The 25842-nt window shown below is 40.7% G+C and overlaps 2 protein-coding genes across 6 annotated transcripts in view; one reads left to right on the top strand and one right to left on the bottom strand.

The window, feature by feature from the left end:
• Positions 1-21267, bottom strand: part of OXNAD1 (oxidoreductase NAD binding domain containing 1) — a 34377-nt gene extending 13110 nt beyond the window's left edge. Inside the window, exons 1-5 of one of the 4 annotated variants that reach the window (XM_006907265.3) lie at positions 20903-21267; positions 16293-16448; positions 14355-14481; positions 13997-14060; positions 2893-2999 (exon numbers count right to left, since the gene is read on the bottom strand). In XM_006907265.3, the coding sequence (XP_006907327.1) occupies positions 2893-2999; positions 13997-14060; positions 14355-14473 (290 nt within the window). In that variant the 5' untranslated portion in view covers positions 14474-14481; positions 16293-16448; positions 20903-21267. Of the gene's footprint in view, positions 1-2892; positions 3000-13996; positions 14061-14354; positions 14482-16292; positions 16449-20902 lie in introns of those variants that run through there. The other 3 variants (XM_006907266.3, XM_025043611.1, XM_025043612.1) reach the window with 3 other exon arrangements.
• A 169-nt stretch (positions 21268-21436) lies between these two features.
• On the top strand, positions 21437-25842 carry DPH3 (diphthamide biosynthesis 3). 2 transcript variants are annotated; one of them, XM_015585799.2, is made up of 3 exons: positions 21437-21701; positions 22233-22329; positions 25767-25842. In XM_015585799.2, the coding sequence occupies exons 1-3, from the start codon at positions 21594-21596 to the stop codon at positions 25823-25825; spliced, it is 264 nt and encodes an 87-aa protein (XP_015441285.1). In that variant the 5' UTR covers positions 21437-21593; the 3' UTR covers positions 25826-25842. The 2 variants fall into 2 exon arrangements, with proteins under 2 accessions (XP_015441285.1, XP_006907326.1); XM_006907264.3 differs by having other exon boundaries at positions 21451-21701; positions 22233-22307.

The raw sequence follows: 25842 nt of genomic DNA, 5'->3' as shown, positions 1-25842 counted from the left end.
CCCTGTGCACACCCCCAGTGGGGAGTGAGTGCTGCATGCAGCACGAGGGGCATCATAACAGCGGAGATGTGCGCTCACCCACTCCTACTTGGCCTGCTGCTCTTCCAACCAACAGTGTCACTGCAGGAGAACTAGCCAAGGAACTAAGAATCGGAATCTGTACCCTGGGCCTCACCAGCACAAATGATCTAACTGCCTGGGTGAAACACTAGCTGTAACAAAAAACAAAAGGAAACTAATAGAGTTAAACATCAGGCACTGTGCTAAATGTCTAACATTTCCCAAGACATATGAATATCACTATTCTCTCTTTAAAGACACGGAAACCGAAACCCAGAGAAAGACAGAAAATGCCTATGTCACAGGGCAGACAGAAAAGCGAACATGTGAGCTGGGCAGACTCCAGAGCACTAGGCGTGCGACACTGTGATACAGCCTCCCTCAGAGGAAGGGTCTGGCCCACAGCAGTGAGCACCACACGTAACACTGAATCTGACAACTCCGGACACTCACACACTGCATGAGGACTGTGAGTGGCCACTCCGGCCCCGAGAGGGAGCCTCAATCTTTCTGTCCTTGGGAAGGAGGAATTCTGAGAAGGTCAAGGGCAGGACTCACCAAAGAGGAGCTAAGTGGTGGAACTACTGGCGAGAAAAGCCCACAAAGTTTAGCCCTGTTCGTGAGAGAAATCCAGAGAGGCAGTTTCTTCTCTCTGGATTGGATTACTTGAGATCCTGGAACTGGTTTCCTTGTACAGGAACCAGTCCCCTCAGGAGGGCCCAGTAAGAACACGGTGCCTCTGGTCTACGTTGAAGGTATCCACCTGGGATCTGTGACCAAAGCTCCAGAGCACTGAGGCAGGTCTGGAGTCTCCCTCTCACCATTTAGCAGGTGTCAGAGGATTCAGAGATGCGGAATCATGGCCCAGACATAGGCCCAACAGGAAAGATAAACCCAAAAGCAATCTTCCCCTTCATAAGCAGCAGTCCACTCTGATAATCCTAACTACAAAGTCTACACGGCAGCCACATCCACTCCCTGATCCTTGCCCTCTCCTCAAAGTGCCACACAAGGTTACTACCAGGATGATGATCTAAGGAAGCCTACAGAGCAAGCTGTCCCAGCAACCGCACTGAAGGAGTGGATGCCACCAACCTAAGCAAATGCCCATTCTATCACCATGAAGTCAAGTTTCCAAAGGAACTCACAGCCCCTAGAGCCACGCAATAAGTCAGTGCTAAGGGAGTAATCTTTTTTTTTTTTTAAAAAAAAAAAAAAGGTCCACAAGCCAGGAATGAGTGCCGATAGGACACCTGGCAGGGAAAGGGGCATCCCTAACCAGCCAGAGACGACCACCTCCATGCTTGCCCTCTGAAGCAGGAGTCTGCCAGGCGCATACTAAAGCCAGTCCTAATGTCAGTGACGTGACTAAATCCATTCACTGATACGGGATATATAACACCCAACAGTGAATAATTTTATCCTGAGGATCACAATGGGACCCTTTTTCTTTATCTATCACTAGAGAACTGATGTTTTTCTCATCAGCTAACTACAGTTTGTAAGTGCTAATACATTCGCAGGCACACCATAGCAGCAGCATTATAAACCAGTGCGCAGGCTTTTTCTAGTCAGGAGACTGGGGACTGGGCTCAGGGTATTTGCACGATTTGGAGTTGAAGGCACAGAGACAATGCTGTGCACAGGACACAAACACTCCCACAGCAGGGAAATATGGAAAGACAGATCATTACAATTAAAGTTCCTACTTTTCAATGTAATAACTGCTAAACTATTTTTGAAGGGTAAAAATGTTGCCCAACCCCCCAAAAAAACAGCCCAAATGAATTTAATATGTATCACTGAACATGTGCAAAGATTGCAGTAAATTGCTTCACAAACACAAATTATTGCAATCAGCATCTTGTTTTCTAGTTCTAAATTCAAAGGCAAACTATTAACACAAGACTGCTAACTCTTGCTATTATCACACTTGCTATTATCACACATCCTCCTTCTAACAAAACCACATTTCCAGATGGACTGCCAAATTTAGTCAAGTGACTCCTAAGAAATACTACCGAGATTGACATGCCAGAAATTCATTTAGAAATGAATGCTTTATTTAAATAAAGGAAACGTACACCCAAACACACCTTTCCTAAGGAAATACAAGTTGCTTTATTTACAATTCAGCCTGAATTTCAGCTCAGTTGAGGCCATTCCCAGGAACAGTGGGACACCTGGGCTGTTACCCTATCAGCATACTGACTAGTCCACAGAAAATGGAGTGGACTCATGAGTGGGTGTGGGCTAGGTCTGACTGGGGGCTCCTGATAATAAATTCAAGATCAATAATAAACTCAACCCAGATAAAATATGAGTAATGCAGGAATTCAGTTGAGAGGGTAGTTTAGTTAGCTCTGTGATATAACTGGTTATTATTTTCAGACTGCTGTTTATTTTGTATTCAATATAAAGACTCATTTTTGAAAACATATCAATACCCAGCAACTCATAATTCTATTAGATTAGATTACTGCAGTGCATTCTATAAGCAACCATTCTTGCAGAGGAAAATTATCAGAGTTGTCAGCTCCATGGACCAGAATTAGATGCTTTGTTTCAATCTGGAAAACTCAAGGCAGCAATTTTCATATATGACTAAGAGGGTCACAGGCTCAAAACCGAGGTCAGCTCTGGGGCCAGGAAAGAAATCATATTCTCTGTGCCAAAAAAAAGGCTCCCCCTGAATGGAGATGTCTAGAATTCTTACTCCTCAGGAGAAATAGCTGGACACAGAAGCCCTGTCCAGAAAATAAAACAAGCCCATCTATCTGATGGCACCTTCGTAAACACTCATGACACTTAGGAAACAGAAGAGCCACTTACCACTGGCCAGCTTTAAAAGAAAAATCCTTATCAGCAACAAGCAGGCAGAGCCTCTTCACAGACGGTGACTCACTGGCAGCTCCACACACCTTTGCTGCTGACACGACCTTGAGTCAAAAGATGAACTGTGGCTGAGGTTAGTGTGTACACACGCCAAGAACAAATTGTGGCTTTCTGGTAACTCAGGTATTATGAAGATGTGGTTTTTGACCATTGCAAAACAAGGTAAACCACACTCTGCTTTAAAATTCTGCCTATCACCAGGTGAATGAATTTTAATTATCTTGTTTTTGAGAGACTTGCTAAAATATAAATTGACTTTTATTCTGCATACCAATATCATCTCAAAGGGACTATTTAACAAGCATTTATTTGTTGAGTGTCTGCCATGTGTCGTGCACCAGGCTGGGCACTTCAGGAAGAGCACTGGGACTTCGAGTCTGTTTGGCATCTAAAGCCTGTCAGTACTACAGCCTCAAAGTGAGGCCCACCATTAGCTGTGAGCCTGTGTTTGTTCCGAACCTACAAGAAATCCATGACATGCAAATTTCAGAAGTTAAAATAGTAAGCACTGAGAAACTTTATTTTCACAATTTTAGAGTAAATTGTGTACCTGTTGAATCTAATAATAGAAAGTAGGTTTGTACTTCTTAAGTCTTTATTTATTTTATTTTTTATAATCCCTTTTTAATTATATTTTACAAAATATAAATGGTCTACAATCTTAAAACAACAGCCCTTCACTACAGATATCTGGTTTCTAGAAAATCCTAAAAAGGTCTGAGTTAGGTACTCTTCAGTCAAGTGCCATCCATGACTCAGCAACTCTCAAATTCAAAATGTCTCTATTTCCTTCATTCTGTTTCTTCTGTCTTTGGGTTTCTCTTTCTCCCTAAGCCTGGGATATCTGCACAAAGGGCGAAAAAAGACAGCATGACTCCTTCAACGTCCTACTGCTGTTCAACTCCACTTCCGGCAGCAAATCAAGATCAGTAGCAGGTGAACAAAATACAGTCATTTTCCTTGGCCAGTGTTACTCTCAGGGCTCCATTCAAGGGTGCCTTGAAAATCTGTTCAAGGTCGGTGACCCTTCCACCCTAACACTAGCTCATTCAGCCCCCTGTCTCCAATAGGATTAGGTCTAATCAAACTATCAGTGGGAAACATTCTTAACAATCCACTGGAGAATTCTCAGGACGGATGGTGGTCTCCCTCACCACCTCAAAATCTGTTAAAAATTTCTTTCTCTTACTCCTATGAAGTCCCTTGGCTCTCTTTCTCTGTATTTTGCTAATCTCTCTCTTCTCTCCCTGGGAGCAAGTGGGGTGATTTTCCTTCACGGATCTGCACTGCTGATCCTAGTCCTGCCTTTCCTCTCTGAAACAATGCTTCATCAGCTCCTACCAGCCCTTTCCTTCATGTTCAAGTTTTCTCCCTCTAGACCTTCTGCTTCACCAGACATGATATCCAATGCTGTTTGCCCGTCCTAAACAATTCAACAACAAAATAAAAGCAGCATAGTATGGCTGTTAACAGCACGGGCTCTATAGCTAGATTGCCTGTCATTTAATCCTGACTCCGCAATTTGCTTACCTACCATCTGTGTGACTCTGGGCACATTTCCCTAGCCTACCTCAGTTATAAAATGAGAATAACAACACCTATACCTCAGAGTTGCTGGGAGGATTAAATGAGATTATATATGCAAAGCATTTATAATACTGCTGGCCCATAGTAAGTACATATTTATTATAATGTCAGATATAATATATCTTATTGCATTAATTATAATGAATTTATCCATATTGTTATTACTTTATACATTACACTTTTTCACTTACTATTGCATTTGCCATCACATCAGTGCTGCCATGCAGGACCTTGCAGACCCCCATGGGGACTGTTCTCGTGGATGACAATAAGGACCTGTAAATTATGTCGGTCTTTGTACCACATTCTATCAATTACTTTGCTAGACCAAATTTAAAAGCCATACTGTCTTGAAGCTACTTTAGAAATTTTGCCTTTAATCCTTGCCTCTGATACTTCTTTATCTGACAGAATCTTCCCTTTTCCCTGATGTTCTCCGTAACTTCTCCTTCCAAGGTTGGTGGATATCTTCCTGAACAAATTCAATATCCGGTCTCAGCTCTCACTCTCTCTGATCTCTCTGAACTTGATGTTTACTTCTTTTCCATCCTGACGCGTTTTCCTTGCCTGGGAGAGCTGACATTGAATGCTTCGGGTCCTCTGCCCCTATGACCCAATCCTTCTTCTTTACCATTCCTCCTCCCACTTCGTCGATGGGACTTTCTCTCATTGGCCTCACTCCTACTCCCTCTCCCACCTCTAGGCTGAGGCCCTCAAGCATCCCAAAGCTCTAACCTCCACCCGCAACTCGTTACTCTTTTTGCTAATCACAGGCTCACATCTACATTCTCCTGTGAGTAACAGCCAATGTCTGGGGAGCATTTATCTCGGGTGTATACCAGATGCTGGGTTAAATGTTTTATGTGCACTGATTCATTCAGCTAATATGAATAATTATACTATATCCCAAGACATAGTGTCATCATCTCTATTCTGCAGATGAGGAAATGGAAGGGTTCAACAACTTTCTCACGACGACTCAGGAACAGCTGAATCAGGATTCAAACCTAGGTCTGCTTGGCCCTTAATCACCTGATAGTCTTATCCCAACAATAAACTCACTTATTTGTAGAACTAAATCCACCATATTCATTCAGACATTTCTTGAGCATGGTGCCCGGTACTGGATATGGAGAGATGGAAAAGGCTACCCCTGCCCGCTGAAAGCCCCCTAAAATCAGCTGCTTTCCATCACCAGGATTTCAATTCCAGACCCATCTTGGACTCAGTAATGTCAAATCTATTTTCATTTGGTACATGAGCACATGCGCGCACACACAGAGTCTTTGACTCTTCCAGGCATTATGTCCCTAACATAGCCAAGTTCCGTAAACTCAGCTCATGTCTTTTCTGCCACTTGTGCACCCACCACCATCCTAAGCCAAAAAATTTTTCTTTTCAATTGAACTGCTGCCTTTGCCTCTTTGTCTCTCTCAAAGAAGCCAACAAGTGAATATTCCTAATGTTCTGACTTCACTGAGTTGCTCTCAAAAACTGTCAAGGGCTCTCCAATATTCAATTACCAAACAAACAAAACAAAACAAAACAAAACAACGTAAAAGGCCTTTGTAATTCATTCCAGCTTAAGCTCCTCCTCAATCCCTATGCTAGAGGTTTACCAGCCAAACTGAACAACTCACTGGTCTTCAAAGGCACCTGACACTTGCCTGCCTCCCAAAACGCTGCCTAGGTCACTCGGCAGGTACCATACTCTCTCTGTCCTGTGTAACAATCCCTCAACCACCGTCCAGGCCCTGCTCAAACACTACCCACCTACCCTCCGCCTGAGGTCTTTCCTCTTCTCTCCACCCTTTCAACTCTACCCATAAAATATTTCAGCCTTTCTTATCATACTTAGCACATGTTAATGTAAATACAAATTCTCCTGAAAATGTCTTTTTGACGAGGAATCTTCGTGGTCTGTCACACATTCAATTTTAAATGTTATTACAAAGACAAGTAATAAGAATCATCAGAAGATTCTCCCTTACATTATTGCTTTCATTTTTTTTTTTTTTTGGCTTACAAAAAAAAATGTTTATTTTATAAACATTCGTTATTTTCTTTCAATATAATAATCTGTAAAAACAAAACAAAGAGCTAGATTATTTCATCTATAAGAGCTTAACTGGCATCTGTCAGATTCATGAACCAAACCAGATACATAGCTTTAAATACATCCCAAAGAGTCACCTGGTAGCAGAAAAATCAACATTCATAACCACTCGGGGGAAGGGGGAGAGGAACGCAGAATTTCAGCTGAAACATGTCTGCATTCTTCACAGTCAAATGCCAGTCTATGTGAAATGAAATCACCAAAATTGGCCAATGTCTAAATATAAAATTCAATGAAGAAGGGGAAAATGTTACACTTTCTATTGAAAAAGTCTTACTTTTATTTGGATTGTCTCTGACCAAAAATGTTCCCAGATGCTTTATGCTTATTGGCATCAACATTAACAGTAATATATACCTATCACTATTTGTCCTAATAATCTGAGCAAAACTGCTGTAACTGGTGACACGAAATACCTTTCAAGACATGCCTCCCTCTTAACTCTTTGTCCTATTTACTTAATACAAATAATGTACACTATATAAAGGTTTCTAGCAACGTGGATTAAAAACATTAGCAAAATCTTTTTGAAGGCCGCATCTTTATTCTGAAGCTAGTTTCGAATGATTATGATCTGTAATCACGGCCCTTGTACGCCATTCTTTCCTTTTCTGAATAAGTAAAACATGATGGAGAAACTTTATGATTTAACTTGTACTTGTTCTCATACTTAATGGATCAAAAGATTTCACAACTGAAACCTCAGCTGGCCATGTCCTAAGTTAAAACACATGGCAGGAAATGAAGTTTTCCATAAAATAACATTTAGAGTCTTCTACTGTTCAATAAAATAACAATACATTTGCCAACCTTTTACTAGCACACATTCTCAATGCTTTGACGAAGTCAGCATCTAAAAGGAAATTCCATCACATTGGTTTAAAAAGCAGGTTTTATGTAGGATATCTTGATGCTGCTGCAAAAGTCTCTGTACAGGAAATAGGTCTTTCTTTGGGGAACTTGACTGGCTTCCTCTGTTCATTCCCATTCATTCATTTGCTGGCTTAAAAATTTAAACAAAGCCAAGGTTAGAGATGACCTTAAACAAAAGAGGGCACAGAGAATTTCAGAGTTGAAGGAAAATTTACTCATCATCAAAAATACCATTTTACACATAAGGACACCAAGGCCCAGAGACATTTTTTAAATTGGGGCAGAGGACCAATCTGATGAGTAGGAACCTGATGAAAAGAAACTGGTTTTATTGAAGTGATTTCCTGAAAAGGAAAGTCCACAAAATCTGTCAACCGTACAACTTCTTAAGTGGCATATGCCCATCAACACTACATCCTGGCAAATGAACTTTCCTTGCTCCTACCAAGGGCTAACCTGTCCACTGGGCCGACCTCTGCTCTGCCTTCTCAGGCCTTACTCGAGCAAGTATCACCCCTTCTCCCCCCTCCACAAGAACACGTGCGCGCACTTCCACCTCAAATAGCAGCAGCAGCAACAAACACCTATATAGAGAGCCTACCGTGTTCTAGGTACTTCACATACATTAATTCATTCAATCTTCACACAAACCCTAAAAGGTAAGTATTACTATTATCCTTATTTTACATATGAGAAAACTTGAGGTCCCAGAGCTAGTAAGTGGCAGAGACTGGAATCCAGGCACTTGACCACTGTGCTTTTAATGCTTCTCAAAATACCAAAAACAAAAAATTAACGCCCCCTCCCAAAAAAAATCCTCTCCCTTAACCCAGCTATTGCCCCATTTCTCTGCTCCCATTCACGTGAAAGACTCTCAAGAGTTATATATGGTCCTGGCTCCACTTTCTTATCTCCCGTTCTCTCTCCAACACAATACGGTCAGGCTTTTACACTCAGTAATGTACTAAAGCCGATCATTCTGGTCACCCACTACCTGCTTAGCTAAATCCAACGACGACCTCTCAGCGGAATCCAGCACGTGTGGCCCCTCTCTCCCTGAAACATTTTTCCTCTTGGCTTCACCAGCACCCTGCTGATTCCCCTCTTGCCTCACTGTCCACTCCCTCTCCCTCTTCTCTCCTGGTCCTTCCTCTTCTGCTTAACCTCTACATGTTAACACACCCAGGGCTGAGGCCTGGGCCTTCTTTCTTCCCTTACTCTCTACACGGCTTAAACTTTTTATTTCCAGCAGTGAACTCCAAACTCATATATCCAACTGCCACTTTGAATTTCCTTTTCAAACAACACATCCAACACAGAACTCTCTTATCTCCCAAAGTTTCTTCCTTTTTATTATGGGAAATTTCAAACATATAAAACTAGTAAAAATAATATAATGAACCTCCATTGAACCCATGTTCCAGATTCAACTGTTAATATAAGTTGATATAACTCATGGTTAATATTGTTTCATCTGTAACTCCATCTACTTCCCACCTCCCATCCCAGATTATTCCAAAATTGAGTTATTTCCCCTTCTCCAAACTTATTCTGCTCCACATTAGCAAATATATGTCACCATCATCATCTACCCAGATTATTCAAATCCCAAAGCTAGAAATATGTTTCCTCTCCTCTCATTAATTGCACCTGCACCCTCAATCTGTGAACCCCATTAGCCCTACCTCTGTCCCAGATCCACCCAATGCTCTTCATCCCCACCACTACCATCCTACTCTAAGCCACCATCACCTCTTCTAGGACTAAGTCAGTAGCCTCCAATCTGGTGTCAAAGTACAACAACAAAAAAACAGTGCTTTCCCAAGCAAATAGATGACCAATTTAAAATGTATATCATATGTCATTTCCCTGCATAAAACCATCCAACTCCTAATCCAAGCCCACAACAGTTTATACAAGCTGGGCCCTGCCTACCTCTCATCCGACCACCTTCCTCTGAACATGCCAAGCTCCTTCCTGCCTCAAAGCCGTGGCTCTTGCCAGTCCCTCTGCCAGGAATGCTGTGCACCTGGCTGGCTCTTTTTCTTATTCAAGTCTCAGCTCAAATGTTACACAGCCATTTACAATAGCACCCTTGTCCCCAGCCATTACCCTGTTTTATTTCCTTCGTAGCATATATCACATGTGACAGTCTCTGGCTTATCTGTACCGTAATAAGTTCCATGTACAGCAGGGACTTTACCTGCCTCATGCACTGCTGTGTCCCCTGCACCTATGACAGGGCTAGGCACACAGCAGGCACTCAACACATGTCTGCTGATATTAAAATAAAATCCATTTCATTTGATTAGATTCCTGGAGGTAAAATGGAAAAAAGCCTTGCCTCTTAGATTACTTAATTTATTGAAAAGCACTAACACTATACACTTTAGACATGAACAAGTTAAGTTCTGGACATAGTTAAGCAAAAGTAGAGGCAGGTCCTCATTTTTCACAGCTCATATCTATACAGAACCATAGAGTACACTCACATCATCACCTGATTGTCACTGCTGCTACTTTACAAAGTGACTCACCAGAGGTAGTACAGGTAACCAGCCACAGAGGTGAGATTAACACTTGTTGATGCTGCTCAAGGAAACATACTGAATGCCTACGGCATGCTGACACTGTGCTAGACACTGTGGCTACAGCACTGTTAAGCTGGATCTTCCTCCAGGGGACTCCCTCTTTGCAGGGTGAGCTGTGTACCCTGGGGACCCCGAGGCCAGCTGCCAGAGCCATCAGACTGAACTTCCCTGGAAATTTCTCCAAGAAACTGCGGCCCAGGCCCTCTACATGCTCACGGTTACCTCTAGGTGGTGGGTGCCTGAGGTTTCTCCCTAGCTCTCTCTGCTCAGCCAGAGTTGACAGTGCCACGAAACTGGAAAGCCAAGCACTACTTGTCCCAGATTCTCCAACCAACAGATTCTGACAATCAAAGCAAATTAGGTGTCCAACTACTGGGAAATGTTCTATATTAGAGAGATGCTCTCCTCTCCCACCAAGATGAAGATGGCCACTCCAGCATACACTCTTCCCAAAATGTGTAGGTGATGACAAATAGTAAACGTTAAACTCAGGATATGGGCCAGCTCTCCAGCCGAGCAGCCCATCTCACTCAAACCTAGGCCTCAGCAAAACCACGAGTCCAGCAGATAATCAGTCCTTAATAATCAGCACTGGGATCCACAGGATTGCCAAAGGTCCCTGTCCCAGGAGCCCAGCCATTTGATTTGTTAGCTAACTACTGTGCCAGCATAACTGCTTCCTTTCTTCCGCCCAGTAACATCTAAGTGAAGTTTTGATTTGGAACAATGAAGAGGATGTGTGAAATTTATCTTCCACTGTGTTGCTCAGTTAAACTTTATCTAAGTCAAGTGTCACATTTTTTTTTTTTTTGTAGTAGAAAAACCAACTTGATGTCAAAGATCTGAGTTCAAAGACTGAATCCTCCACTTACTTGAACAAGTCTTTCAAACTTAGGCTGAAAATGTAATTTATTATCCAAAACATGGCATTTATGAAAAGGAAAGGGGGTGCTATTGATAATTCCACCAGGACAAGGGGCATAAGCCAGGGAAGTCAGGAAGCAGAACTACCCTGTCTAAATCTCCAAAGTCTTAACTTCCTCGTCTGTGAAATGGGAATAAGGACCCCTGTACTTCTCTCCCAGGGTGGTTGTGAGAATCAAGTAACAACTTACTATATCATCAAGTGCTCTGTAAAGAAAAAGGTAACAATACACATGAGGCATCTGTAAGCACAGACTTCTAGAAGTAGCAAACTAGTACAATTGAAAAAGCATTAGTGGTTTTTCCAAAGTCAGTTAAATGCACAAAACCAGTTCCTTCTGATCAGAGTTCCACTAGAATCTAAGGTCAGGGATCTTATTTATCATTTTCAATGCTGTAACCCCAGAACCTGGCATATTTTCAAATTATTACATAAGAATTAGTAATTTAAAATATTCTTTCATTACCAAACTCTCCCATCAAATTGATGACTAGAGTACATCTTGCTTGGTGGGTCAGCTCTCTACAGGGACCAAGCACACAGTGACTCCTCCAATGAAATCTTAGTTTTACCTGAACAATCTTACTGCACTACAATATTTCTACTCTTACCTACTTGACATTTCTGTTACCCAGACTGCTTATTCTTTGATCCCTAAGAAAAAAATGTGAACGCAACACAGTCCAATGTCATTCAATTCAGAGCTCAGTTTCCTGCATCAGCATGATCCCAAATTGGTTACATTTATTTACAGCCCCAAGTAAGAAGCATTAACATTATATCATAGTCATTCAGTAAGTTCTCTAAAGGAAACCCAGTGTCTTATAAGGAAAGGACATTTCTGGGTGGATGAGTACTCCGTTCTCTACCCACTCTGGAAGGGGCAGCAGGGTCCTTTGGTCTAAGAAGCATAGACCTGGGCTGGAGCTTCCCTCTGGCCCTGGGAGAAGCCACTAGATAGCTCCTAGGCTCTACTTCGTCTTTTGCAAGATGCAGATGCAATCTTATCCCTAGGCTACTTCAGATTTGAACTGAAGAGCAAGTAGCAGGTGGAGAGTTTTGTAAAGTATGTCTGCAATACAGACAAGACCATGAGGTGAGCCAGTTCTGTTACGTCCCAATCTGAAGTGCTATTCATTTCAGCAAGTCCAAAGTTGAGCTTCTGCTCTATGGTTAGGAGCTGTCCAGTGGAAGGACTGAGGTGAGCTTCGATGACTTTATACCACTCAGGTAGTGACCCCAGACATCATCTAGCTTTATCCAGCTCCTCCCAGCTCCCAGCTCTTTTTCTCTTTGGGAAAGGAGTGGAAATTAGAAACAGACGAAAAAGATAAGAGTTGCAACTGGAAAATTCTTCCACCAAGGTAAGAGCATAGTTGGAATTAGCCCTGTAATTTTCTGACTTCTGGGAATTAAAATCCTCAGCTTTTCAGTCACACCATTAGAGTTCACATTAACTTTCTGTGTAGTTTTCTTAAACATGGCTCAAAATAACCACCCCAAAAAGTCTCAATAATTTTGTCCTATAAAATTCAGAAATGGCTAATTCAGGGATTGGCAAACTATGATCCACGGACCAAATCTGCATGTTTTGGTAAAGAACATATTATTGGAACCCAGCCACAATGATTTGTCTATGTGTTATCTATGGCTATTTTCACACTATAAAGGCAGAGTTTTGTAGTTAGAGCTAAGATAGATAGCATGGCTCATGGAGTCTAAAATACTATCTAGCCCTTTACAGAAAGTCTGCCAAATTCTGCACCAGTTCTACGTGCCTCAAAATATAATAGAAAAGAGTACAGTCTACGACTGTTAAACCTCTTTTTCTTCAAAACTGGTAAGGTTTCACTTTTCAAAAAAGAAATTCTAACAGATCTCACATTTACAGAGTCAGCATTTTTGTGTGTTGAACAAACACCCCAAAAAAGTATTTTTGGATTTATCATTGGTGAGAAAAGTATATTTTCCCACACATCCATAAATGTTATGCAGAACTAATTTTACATGGACCTCACAAAACATTGGCTTAGAGCTGAATCCACAAACATACCACCCTTAGTGCCAAAGCAATTTTCTGAAAATAGTATTAGCTTGAAAAGTGGGGCCTAAACAATACTCTTGAACATAAAAGTGTCCTGCTATTATTAAAGTTAAGCTACTGTGACAATACAATGTCTAACCATGTTACAGAAGTGTATAAATCATTCTTTATGTGAAATTTTTTTAACTTCTAACACTAAACTCAATATATCTAAATATGTGAAGAATCACTCAAAAAGCAAAACAAAGTTCCAATTTATGTCTGTAAAAGAAAATGTGGTTATTCACTGAGTTAAAGGGTGAGGATCCTTATTCCCCAGCCCTTGGCACCCCTTCAGACGGTGGATTAACCTTCTATAGTCTGAATATGGTGGATAAAAGTCTGCTCATGGGAACAGTACCAAGAGCTCGTCCACCTTCCTTTCTCAGATGTTAGTACTTTCTCCCTTGATGAAATAGAAGTTGTACTAAAGTAGGGATAAGAATAAGGACCTTGAGACATAATGTCAAAAAAAAAAAAAAAAGAAAGAAAAAGAAAGGAAGAAGGAACGAATGAAGAAGGAAAGAAAAGCTAAGCTATTCATAACATGTAGGCTCTAAAAGAAGTTCTATCCCTAAAACACATCCCTACACATCATACCTGTGAGGACAGTTTCCGGAATTGCTGCTATATTTCTTCCACCAAAAATTAATCCATTCGTTCCAAGTTCAAAGGGAAAAATTTGAGTATTTCACTGTCATCTTTTCAAATCAGTTGTCATATGTCCTGTTCAGAAAAGTTCTGAACAAAAAAATAACCTCTGTCCTTCAAAGGTCAAGCTCATCTATTATCTTCTCCATAAGGCAGTCAAACTGTGTACAAACTGTCCAGCCTAAGAAAACTTGCCACAGCCCAAAGATACAAACCTCCCGTCGAACGACATTTGCAGTTCTCTCCAAGTGATCAGTTTTCTTTTTGGATTTCATTATGCTTTAATAGAAAGTAAAATTAGGTTATTAAAAATTATCCTCATGAGAAATCATTAAATTAGTTTCCCCTGTAATATCATGACTATCCGAAATACAATATAACATTATGGATCCTAGAAAATGGTCAATGAAAATTTGCACATCTAACTGTAGTTTAACAATTGAATGATGTTATGCACATTTAAGCAGTATGCTATGTTATGATTTCAGGAGTTTGAAATGCCTCTCGTAACCAACAGCAGGTCAGGTCTCTTTGAAAATCGACCTCAAATGACACTCAAGGGCAGTGGCTCACCTGGCTAGAGTAAGATGGCGCAAGGCACTGGGCGTCAATCTCAACGAAGCAGCCTGGGTGCAGATGGCTCCAACAGAGCTTCGTAAAAACCCAGAGACCACAACAGCAGCACAAGCCATGGTGCTTCCTGGGCAAACATAAAACTAAAAGTTAAAATATTTTAAGAAAAATCAGAAAAATATCAGACTATTTTAGGGGCCAGTGAAGAAGGGGCCAATCAATATTCAAGCTAGGTGTGCTTATGTTCTTACTCTTCTAACAACAAAGCAATTAAGGGCCTAACTTCACCCTGAGAAAATTTCTGCCATTATTTAGAGCTGATTCAACGGATCTCTACAGTACATACATATGTAATTATTGGTGCCATCAAATATTCATATTCTCTATTAGTTTCCAAAATCTCTGACCAAGCTCTATGACTAATCTTAAGTTATTACAGAAGAGGAGAGATTTTCTAATTGCCTGATAGTTTTATTCTGCCCAAACAGCATCACATAAGTTTTAACATTTCTTGTTTAAGTGCAAGGGGCAAATTGTCTGAGGTTTACAGCAATGAGAACGAACAAACTGCAACTATATGCATAACACAGGTAAATATCACAAATATTGAATAAAAGGATGAAAGTAGTCAGACTCTAAAAGTGCAAATTCTATGGGTCCAGTCATATAAAGTACAGAAACAGAAAAAATTAATCTACAAAGTTGAAGATCAAGTTAGCAGTTACCCTTGGGGAACTGACAACATTGTTTTTTAATCTGAATGCCGATTACAAGAGTATTCTCATTTTGTAAAAATTCATCAAACCACAAAGAATGTTTAGGGCAGTAAAAATAGTCTGTATGACACCATAATGATAGACACACATCATTAAACATTTGTCCAAATCCAGAGAACATACAACACCAAGAGTCAGCTGTAAACTATGGACTTTGGGTGATAATGATGTGTCAATGTAGGTTCATCAATTTTAACAACTGTACCACTTTGGTGGGAAATGCTGATAATAGGGGAGGCTGTACATCTGTGAGGCCGGGGTATATTAGAAATCTCTGTACTCTCCCTTCAATTTTGCTATGAACCCAAAACTGCTCTAAAAAAATTGTCTTAATAAAAAAATTAATCAAGCTGTCCTCTTAGGATTTTTGTACTTTTCTGTTTGTACGTTATAAACTTCAATAAAAAGTTTAAAAAACAAAAACCCAGAAAGGTTCCCAACATTTCAAATTCTAGAAGCTACTAGCCTATCAGCAAAATCACTGATTGGGAGTCAGATAATGTATTTTTTTGGTTTCTACCATTTTGCTTTCCTCAGTTAATTTGCAAATATTTCTATAGCCAAGATGGCTGCTTTTAACACATTATACTGCTGTATCTGTCCTTACCCACCTTAGTTAGCTTGCGAATAAATGGAGACAAATGTGAACACTCTTTTTTTCTAAGCTCTTTTGAAGGTACTATATAAATTAATGGTAATAAACTTAGTGTTAGAAAAATATTCAAGCTAGGTGTGCTTATGTTCCTACTCCATATTCATTAATTTAGCCATTCATTTGACAAATATTTATTAAGAGCCCATTATGTGGCAGGCACTGAAGATACAGACGTGAACAAAACAAAAACCTTCTTAGGGAGCTTATATTTTAGAAGGCAGAGATAGAACATAAATAAAAGTAAATAAATCAGGTGGTGATATAAGTCACATCTAATTTATTCAGTTATAATTAAATCCTATCAAAAAGCCGCTGCTTCATAACTAATCTTTAGATACCATTGTATGATGTAGCATCTTTGTAGATGAACATGTTACTTGATATTTTCCCTAGTACATGAAAAAAGTATAAGGCCCCTTTACCTCATGCAAGACTACTAAATGTAGTTTCTCTCCTTCAAAATGTGCTAAACCAAAAATGGCATGTTAATCACTGAAAGAAACTTACTTTAGAAGCCCATGAGATCCTAGGAGTCATTAAGTATATGGCTGGCTGACTGACTGACATGCAATATTTTGGTCCTGGTATTATACTGAGACCTTCGGATACACACCAGTTGGAACACGAACAGTGTTTCCATATATTGACATTCTCACAAAGTTCCTGTAATGGCAGAGACGACATATAAGAAAATGTTTTGGGAAACTTAAAAAGCATTACTATTTCTTAGCTGCAGAAGGAAAGCTCATTATTTTTTCAAGTCTATTCTCAATTATCCCCTTTCCATCAATTCTTCCTCTTCATGCTTCCACTTTTCTTTTTTCTGATTTTTTTTTTCTACTTTCCTAATTGCTTCTCTTACTGCTTCACTTTTCATCTTTCTTGGCCTTTAATTCCTGCTACTCAGGAAAAACCAGACCAACAGCTGGAATGATACAGCCAGTGTCATTTAAGGCCAAGTTCTCTCATAAAAATTAACTGATATATATAGTTTAATATGAAACATTGTTCTGCTCAATGTTTTAGACAACTATTGCTAAAATAAACTGTCCTCACATAAGATATATATTTTAGTGATTATGCTGTTTGAATGGCCTACCACTCAAACTAGAAAACAAAGAAATGTTAATTTTTACAAGCTGTTCTCTAAAATTCTAAAATCTTGTTTTATAATAGTAATCATGACCGAGAGTGCCACCTACTGGTAAATAAAGGGTATTTTTATAAAAATGTGTTCAAAGTGACTTCCAAAGCAATAAGGTATTTAAAAAACAAAACTACCTATCTTTTAAAATATATCAAATGGTTTCATATATTTGATGTAAATATTTAATTAACTATGCAACAGTAACATATTATTTTCTAAAACCATACAAACAAGAATATTCCATAAACGTCTGTATTCTCATAGGCCTTACTTACCTCACCAAAAATATTCTTAATTAGCTCTATTTCTAAGAGAGAAAACTATCATAAATGGCAAATAAAACATATCCATTTATGCAGTAAAAAAAAAATTACTGCAAGCAACAGATTAAACTTGATATTTAAAATGAACCATACTGGTTTCTGTTCAATAAGTACACAAAATTTATTTAACAATTAATGGGGTGCCAGGCACCATTTCAGGCCGTGGAGACAGAGTAAAGAACCAGACACAAGGACCTTGCCATCATGCAGCTTTTATTACAGTGCGTGTGACAGATAATGGTAAACAGATAATGAGATAATTACAGATTATAATGTGTGTGATAAGAGGAAATAAGTGATGGAGCGGGTGAGGAAATACCAGGAAAGCTCTCTCTCAAGAGACATTTTAGTTGAGACCTGAATGATGATGAAGAGGCAGCGAAGCAAACATTAAAGGCACGGCATTTTGGCGGAGGCCCAATCACAGAAATAAGTATATTTGGTGTGTTAGAAGAACCACAGCCAGTGTGACTGGACAGCAGTGAGCTAGGTGAGAGTGATATGAGATGAAGTCGAGCAGGCAGCACACGCCAGATCACATCAGGCCATGGTAAGGGTACGTACTTTATTCTAAGGGCAACTGGAAGGAACTAAAGTGTTTGAATAAAGCAGGAGAGGGACATGATTAATCTACATTAAAAGATCGTGCACACTGCTAAGTGAAGAACTGATCACAGAGGGGCAAGAGTTTAAGCAGGAAGTCCAGTTAGAAAGCCCCAGTCTAAGATTAGAGTGGGACAAAGCTACAGAGATGACATAAGTAGATGAGCATGGAATGTATCTTGGAATTAGAGCCCTAGGACGTGTTGACAGATTGGATGAAGTGTGAGAGAGCAGTGAGAGAAAAACCAGAAATGCCTCAAAAAGCATTAATGCTGAAATGAAGTAAATTCACAGAAATACCATGGCATCTGTTGATTTAGAATCCTCGGTGCCACTGAGGGAGTAAGGGGCTTCTGGGCATTTAGCATTTGGTAAAGGAACTCTAGCAGTGTCCAAGTTATTTCAAGAGTGCTTGACTTGTAATCCGTGGTACTGGGCTCAGGTCTGACTCCTTCCTGCTTTTTGATCTTAGGCCAGTCATCTTTGACCATTTTTAAATGGGAATGCCCACACTACCTCATTGGATTGCTTAGAGGAATAAATATCTATGGAAGTATCTGGCAAGGAAGAAGAGTGTTACAAAAAAACTAACCCAAATACATTAACCCCCTGCCTCCCTACCAAACAATCTAAAGAGGTAGTGGTTTGATATTGCTAATAAACAACTCCCCTTAGCCTGATACACAACAGCACTCATAAAACAGTTTCTATTACATAATTATGATCTATTTCCAAACTTGATTTTATGCTAATTATTTCAGTCACTGTTAATTTCCAGATCAGTAGTGTTAACATTTCATGATTAAAAAAAAAAATTTTTTTGACCTCAAATGATCCTATAGCAACTAGTAAATCTGCTTTTGTCACGCTTCCAGGGGCCCGAAATGTCTCATTACTGAATGTTTCCATTACCTTTCAGGAATAAATGTAAAGTTTAGTAGTTACTGTAATGTTTTATTTAAAATACTGGGTGGAGAAAAAAAAAAACGCACATGTTTGGCTATGTTTTTATTTTATTCAGCACAGAATAACTCAAACTGCACAGAACCATACAGGGAACTTCCTCTAGCCAGACAAGGGTATGGCCAACAGATGGCAGGATGAAAACAGTCTGGAAGGCCAAGGACACCCAAATCTAGGTCTCAAGGGAATCAGCACAGCTCTAGCAAAAATCTCAGCAGTCTGCAGAGCTTCAGGGCTACTTGTTTAATCTAGCTCTGCTTCAACACCATCATATCAAGATGGCATCAAAGTTATGAAAAGCCTAGGTTCTGGGATCAGACGGATTTGAGTTCTCACCATAACTTTCTGCCACTCACTAGCTTTGCCTCTTTAGGCAAGTCTCCTTAGCCCCAAAATCTCAAATTTCCCAATGGTGAAGATGGTACTCATGATACCTATTACCTCATTGGGTGATTTTAATGATATAATAATGCATGTAAACCATCTGGTACAGTGCCTGGCACATAGTGTCAATTATTAATTCATGTCTCATTAATTTTTCTTCTTCCATTTTAGGTAATATGTACTCAAAGAAAAATTGGAAAATTACAAAGAAATTATTTTAAAAAATTACCCAACAACTCCTGTAACTTTTAGGACTAACCTCAGATTTTAAGATTCCTCAGAAAATTGTTTTTGATAGATCCAAACTGCTTTCTAAAAGGTCTACCAATTTATACTTCCATAAATCAAATATGACTGCACCCATTTCTGTACACTCAAAAATGGCTCATCTTTAATTTGTAGGTACTTATTCTAAGAAGCATTGCAGAACTAAAGATGGTTCCCAACCTCAAAATGCTCATTGGGACTACAGAATAGCCACTGAAGATTCTCCCCTGCCCTCCTGTCTCCAAGAGGCTACCTAGGAAGTATCTGTGTATACAGAGAACAGTCACTGGGCTAAGTGGGCTTTGCTAGAATTCCTTCTTTGCTCAAAGAAAGCAGAATCATCCTAGTTAACCCTCAAAAAGTTTAAAAATCTTTCCTAACTGCTGGGTAGATCTCCAGTTATGCAAAATGGAGTGTCTGTGAGCCTTTGAAACAATGTATAAACTCCTTTAACATAACTTCTGAATCTTCTCCCAAAGACTCCTCTGCCTTTAGGTTTTCAAGCCTGAAAAGAGCTAAACCAGGTGGAACTTCATTTCAGTGTGCATAAAATTTGGTAACTTCATGCAAACATTTGTGTACATAAATAAGCATAGGGACGTGTACATATGTGTATGTGTATTATGTATATGTATTATATTAACATAAACTAAATATGGTACATGCAGTTGCTGAATCAAATAAAACTCATCATTTCCACACAAAAGTAGAATGTTAGATCTGAAATGGATCTTGCCAATCATCTCTAATCCAATCCTTTTTCAGTCAGCAGAAACAAGAACCAAAGAATGTAAATATCCAGCTCTCAGAGCTAGTTCCACAATAGTCAGATTCTGAGCCCAGGTCTGCTTCTCAGCAGAGCTTTTTTTATTGCATTGCATTCCTTCTCTGCCAAGATTTGAATTAATGCCTAGCAATGAAGCATTATCTCCATGTTGTACTAAAACAGGCACGAGCACTGCTTCCAAGACCTTTTATCTGTATTTCATTTCCCATATAAATAGGCCTCGTGGTAATAACTCTGCCTGCTGATGCCATTACTTTTATGAAAAAGAAATTGTGGTTCATGTAAGTTAATGAATTTGTTCCCAAGCTTTGGCAACACACAGGCTCTTCATTTTCTAGTTATATGATTTTGGTCAAGATTCCCAACTCTCTGTATCTTAGTTTGAAGATTAATAACATGGAGTAACATCTAAACTCCCAAGGTTAATGGAAGATTATACTTAGCGCAACATCTCGCACATAGTAAACTCTCTAAATAAAAGATGATGTTATCAATGTTACTACAAATCACTGCAGTAAATAATGTCATATGCTTGGCACACATAGGAGTAGAACTCAGTCAGTCTTCCAGGTCTTGATCCTTTCAGCAACACAATTTAGGGCATCTGGATATAATAGGGAGTAAGGGAGAAGCGGAGATATACCTGAAGAGATGAGTGCAGCGAGGAAATACAAGCTAGACGTCGCTCTGGGCTCAAGGTCACCCAGTTAACCGAAATTCCAAGGTTGCTTTTCGTCTGTCACCGGGAAGCCATGGAGGGAGACCGAGAAAGCTGAACTGCTCGTGCCGCTGCCGAAGACCAGGGGCGCCGAGCGCGGGAAGTTTGCTACCTAGGCCTGCGGCGGCCTTCAGCCGGGTCTGGTTGGGGCGTCCTAAGGTCGGTGGACATGAGCTCACCCAACAGCAGCCGCGGTCAAGCGCCTCCGCGCCGCCAGCCCTACGGATACCGAGGCTGCAGACCCGGGCCAAATTCCACCGTCGTGCCTGGAAGCTTCCAGGTGTCCCCGTCGTGACGTAGCGGCAGCGCGACCGGTCATCACGTCTATTGGTCGCTTCCGTCCAATGGGCGAAGCGGTGCACGACGACTCGGCAGTGAGCGCCGTCTTCCGGTGTCTCCGCCCCCTCGCTCAGGCATCTCCATGGTGACCGCTACAGGGTCACCCATTTGGCCTCCAAGCCCGCAGTGGCGTCATTGTCTCCTCGCCGGAAGCGCTAGTTCGGGCTGTCGGTGCATGGTGACACCGCCCAGCTGCGGCCCGCATCTGCTGGGTTAGAGCGACCCGGCTCGGTGTCGGGAGGAGGGGGTGACAGGCACTCTGCTGGCCCCAGTGACAATGGCGGTGTTTCACGACGAGGTGGAGATCGAGGACTTCCAATATGACGAGGACCTGGAGACGTATTTCTACCCCTGCCCGTGTGGAGATAACTTCTGCATCACCAAGGTAACTTCAGATCGAATCCCTCCGGGCGACTTATTAGAGCTGACGCGTTTTCGCTGTACGACGTCCCTTCCGCCATTCAGTCACCCATGTGGTTCATAGTTATTGTTTTGTCTTGTTTGTGAATCTCTGCAAAATTGATACTCTATACACTGTCAGTGGGCACATCGTTCAGGCCTTCAGTCAGGCTGGGGGTAGAGGGTGAGCATCATCAGACTTATCGCCATTCTCCCGCACTTAGAGTCCTACTTCGGGTCCCACTTCCTGAGATCGTTCCTTGGAGGAAGTGACGCGTTTTTGTCTTCCCAGAGGTTTTGAGGCGACTGAACCTTGACTAACCTTACTGGTATTTCCCCCAAGTGACGCTTCCAGGGGAAAAAAGAGGGGTTTGGCGTTTCTCTCGGAAGGCCCTTTTGGCCCTCGCAAAAGGGAGGCAAGTCGCAGAGGAGCTTGCCCATAGGGGTGGCAGGGTTTGGGAGGAGGAGATTGCAAAGGGAAGACTATACTGATCATACGTGTTTGATTTTGTTCTAGGAAGATTTGGAGAATGGGGAAGACGTGGCAACGTGTCCTAGCTGCTCTCTCATTATAAAAGTGATTTATGACAAAGTAAGGGAACACATTTTAAAAGGTGGGAGAAGGGTCGCAATGCAAGAACCTATAGCAACCTGTCTATATGTTAGTGCAGGAGAATGTTTTTTAAACAGTGTGTTAGGTAAATGCTATGTTTTTAAAAACATTTTAAAAGCCATTAATAAACAACTGTGTCGTAAATTAAAATTTTTAAAGCTCAGATTAAGTCATTTTAGCCTTGGCAAGGCAATAAGAAAACTTTTCTGTATCTAATGAAAATTATTGCTTCCTAAATAGAAAAATAATTATAAAGGTTATTTAATTGACAGTCTTTATTCCTACTTTATTTAATAAGTAATTAAAATTGTTCAGTGCTCCTAGGCTTATTTTCAAAGGAAAAGTTGTATAGTATTTCTTACCTGGCTTATACATAGAACGTCAGCAATATATTGTATGAGAAATAGTCATAGTTGTAATTTTACAATTTCATTTTAGTCTTTAGTTGTCCTGTTGTTTTTCACCCAAAGACATTAACACTAGAAAACAAAATAAATGTTATTACTGCCCATCCATACCCCAACTTTTGGTCAGTACTTGGAATAAAGTCTTAAGTAAGAAACTTAACATTCTTTTCTCTTTTTGATATGTAATTGACATAAAACAGTTTAACATTCTTAAGGATGAACTCTAAAATGAGTATAGAGAAGGTGGGACCAGGCACTTAGCCTCATGAGAGGATAGTTTAGACTGTAATTTAGAAGTTTACTGACTTATTCATATATTAAAATGTGTTCTAGAACAAAAAGAGAATGGGATAATGGAGAGCAGGAGTGCTGTTTGAGGAGATGTTATAGATTTAAACAGGGTGATCATGGCAGGCCTTGTAGAGCAAAGACTGAAAGAGTGAGGGAGTGAGCCCTGTACATATGATGGGTAAGAACAGCCTGGCAAAAGGAACTTTCAGTGAAGGGGCCCTTGGCCAGGAACATGCTTAGTTTTATCAAGGAACAGCAAGGAGGCCAGCGTGACCAGAGCAGAGTAAATAAGGGTGAGAATTGTCTAAGATGAATTACTGGAGTAGGCAGATCACAGAGATGTTTGTGGGCCACTTTAAGGACTTTGGCTTTTCCTGTGAATGATATAGGGAACCGTTGGAAGATCTTTGAACAAGGGAGTGCCATGGGCCAGCTCGAGTTTTAAAAGAGGGATTCTGGCTGCTGTGTCCAGAGTAGACTGTGAAGGAACAGGGGCAGAGGCAGGAGAACTAGGTCAGAGGCCGTTAGACTAATCAAAGGAGGGGATGAGTAGCTTGGACCGGCTGCAGCAACAGAGGTGGTAAGAAATGGTTGGATTCTGGATATACTTTAAAGGACAGGGATTTTTTTACTGATTGGATATAGGATATGAGAGGAGTCGAGGATGATTTAAACACTTGTGGCCTTTGTAACTGGAAGGATGGATTTACTACCAGCTAAGATGGGGGTGACTGCAGGTGTAGGGGTGGAAGTTGGGCATACTATATTCAAAAGGTGTATTTTTCATCAAAGTGGAGCTGGTGAGAAACCGATTGGATATCCAAGTTTGGAGTTCAAAAAGTGGTCAGCAAGCACTGTAAATTTGAGATTTATCAGCATGTAGATAGCATCTAGAGCCATGAGATTGGTTGAGATCACCAGGACTGAATGCAGTACAGATGGACAAAAGAAAGAACTGAACCTTGGGGCACTGCAACGTAATAAGTCAGGGAGGGAAGTGAGGAATCAGCAAAGCTGGGGGAGAAGGAGCAACCACTGAAGGAGGAGGATTCATATTCCAATATCATATCCTGGAAGCCAGATGAGAAAAGGTAGAGGAAGTACTCAACCTTGTCAGATGCCACTGATAGAAAGATAACTGGAAATTAACCATTGGCTTTAACAGGGTGGCCATTTGTGATGGTTATAAGAGCAGTTTCAGTGGAGTAAAGGAGACAGAGCCTGACTGATGGGAAACTTGTTGGAGAGAATGAGAGAATAGGAAGCAGCAAGTGTAGACTTTACTTTCAAGGAGTTTACTACAAAGGGGAGGAGAGACATGGAGCAGTAACTGGTGGGGATCATGAGAGGGCCTAATGGTGGTAGACATTCAGCTACGTGGGTGAATGGAGACACAGGAAGTTGGATTTAACCAGCTTGTGGATTTGCCAAGTGAATAGGAAGGAGTGAGAGAAGAGCAATTCTGATAATTGACCGTGGAATTTAAACTAGGTAAAGAAAACATTAAGGGAGTGAGCAGCAGTGTAAAGGGGGTAGGATGAATATGCTAGAGATCTCAGAGGGGTTAGAATGAGGGATCCAAGGCGGGTACAACAACAGAGAGGAGTAGTGATGATATAGTTTCATGACGTAAGATTCAAAGTTGGTGGGGTTTTGAGAGGGAAGGAGAGCAGTAGCGGAAAGGAGCGACCAGCTTCTCCTCCGGTCTCTGTGGTACTGGGGCTCTGAGAAAACACGGAGCCATCACTTGAGGGGTTACAGGTGAAACAGTGCCCTTAGGGGATGGCCTTTTCTCAACCTCAGCGTTACGGATATTTTAGGCTGAACAACTTTGCTGTACAGAGCTGCCCTGTGCATTGGAGGGTGTTTAGTAACATCCCTGGCCTGTACCCATTAGCCAGTAGCACCACCCCCTCAGTCGTGTCAACTCAAAATGTCTCCAGATATTGCCAAATGTCGCCTGGAGGCAAAATCAACACACACACACCACCACCACCAGCACTACACCTTGAGACCACTGTGTTAGAGCAAGAATGTGCAGGGACATTTTAAAGAAGAGGTCGAGAATATGGAGCATTGTTCTAATGATGGACCATGAATTCCAAAGAGCACATTGGGAAGGTTCCAGGTGCTAGGCAGGAATAAGAGAGTGAAAGGGGCAGGATACAGGCTGATCCTTACGGTGACCAGATTGCAGGAGATTAGGGGTAACCTGGGAGGCAGAGATTTCTTGCCGTAGCTGATGTAAACAGGATAAATGATCAGAGATCGGATTTCATTTATAAAGCAGCTAACATTGCAAATAATGTTGGTTGGGAAACACATAAAGAGCTGTCCCTTTTGTTGGAAGAAATAATTACTTTGAAGAGGATGGGTATTTGAATGACCAAATGTCGAAGTGGAGAAGTTTTAGTATAAGTAGTAGTTAATACAGTAACTTCAAAGGTGTGGCAATGTCTTTATAAATGTGATTTCTGAGAAGTGGATGCTTCTGTAGTGAAAGTGAGCATGCTTGTTTATAAGATAAGGTGCTTTATATTAAATATGAATTTAGGACTAAAAAATGATACACTTTTAAGTTTATAATTCTGGTGTTGACATTGACTCCGAACAAGGATGAAGTGATACAACAATGGGAAAATTCAAAACTGGATTGATTCTGTGACAAGATGAAAGTTTAATATTAATATGTTTGTGACACAGACACTGAATGATTAATGTTACGTTTGTTCTTTCTTAGGAGCAGTTTATGTGTGGAGAAACAATCCCAGCCCCTTCCACCAGCAAAGAATTAGTTAAATGCTGAAAAACACTAG

This window comes from Pteropus alecto, unplaced genomic scaffold, assembly GCF_000325575.1.
Source record: "Pteropus alecto unplaced genomic scaffold, ASM32557v1 scaffold92, whole genome shotgun sequence".
NCBI classification, from domain to species: Eukaryota; Metazoa; Chordata; class Mammalia; order Chiroptera; family Pteropodidae; genus Pteropus; species Pteropus alecto.
Note: the sequence above shows the minus strand (reverse complement) of the source record. Positions and strands in the feature narration are given on the sequence as shown.

What these genes read in the sequence shown, in the direction of transcription:
- DPH3 (XM_015585799.2), top strand. Translation starts at nt 21,594, where the DNA reads ATGGCGGTGTTTCACGACGAGGTGGAGATCGAGGACTTCCAATATGAC. An exon ending in ATAACTTCTGCATCACCAAG is followed by an intron (nt 21,702 to 22,232) that starts GTAACTTCAGAT and finishes ATTTTGTTCTAG; the next exon opens with GAAGATTTGGAGAATGGGGA. An exon ending in AAGGGAACACATTTTAAAAG is followed by an intron (nt 22,330 to 25,766) that starts GTGGGAGAAGGG and finishes GTTCTTTCTTAG; the next exon opens with GAGCAGTTTATGTGTGGAGA.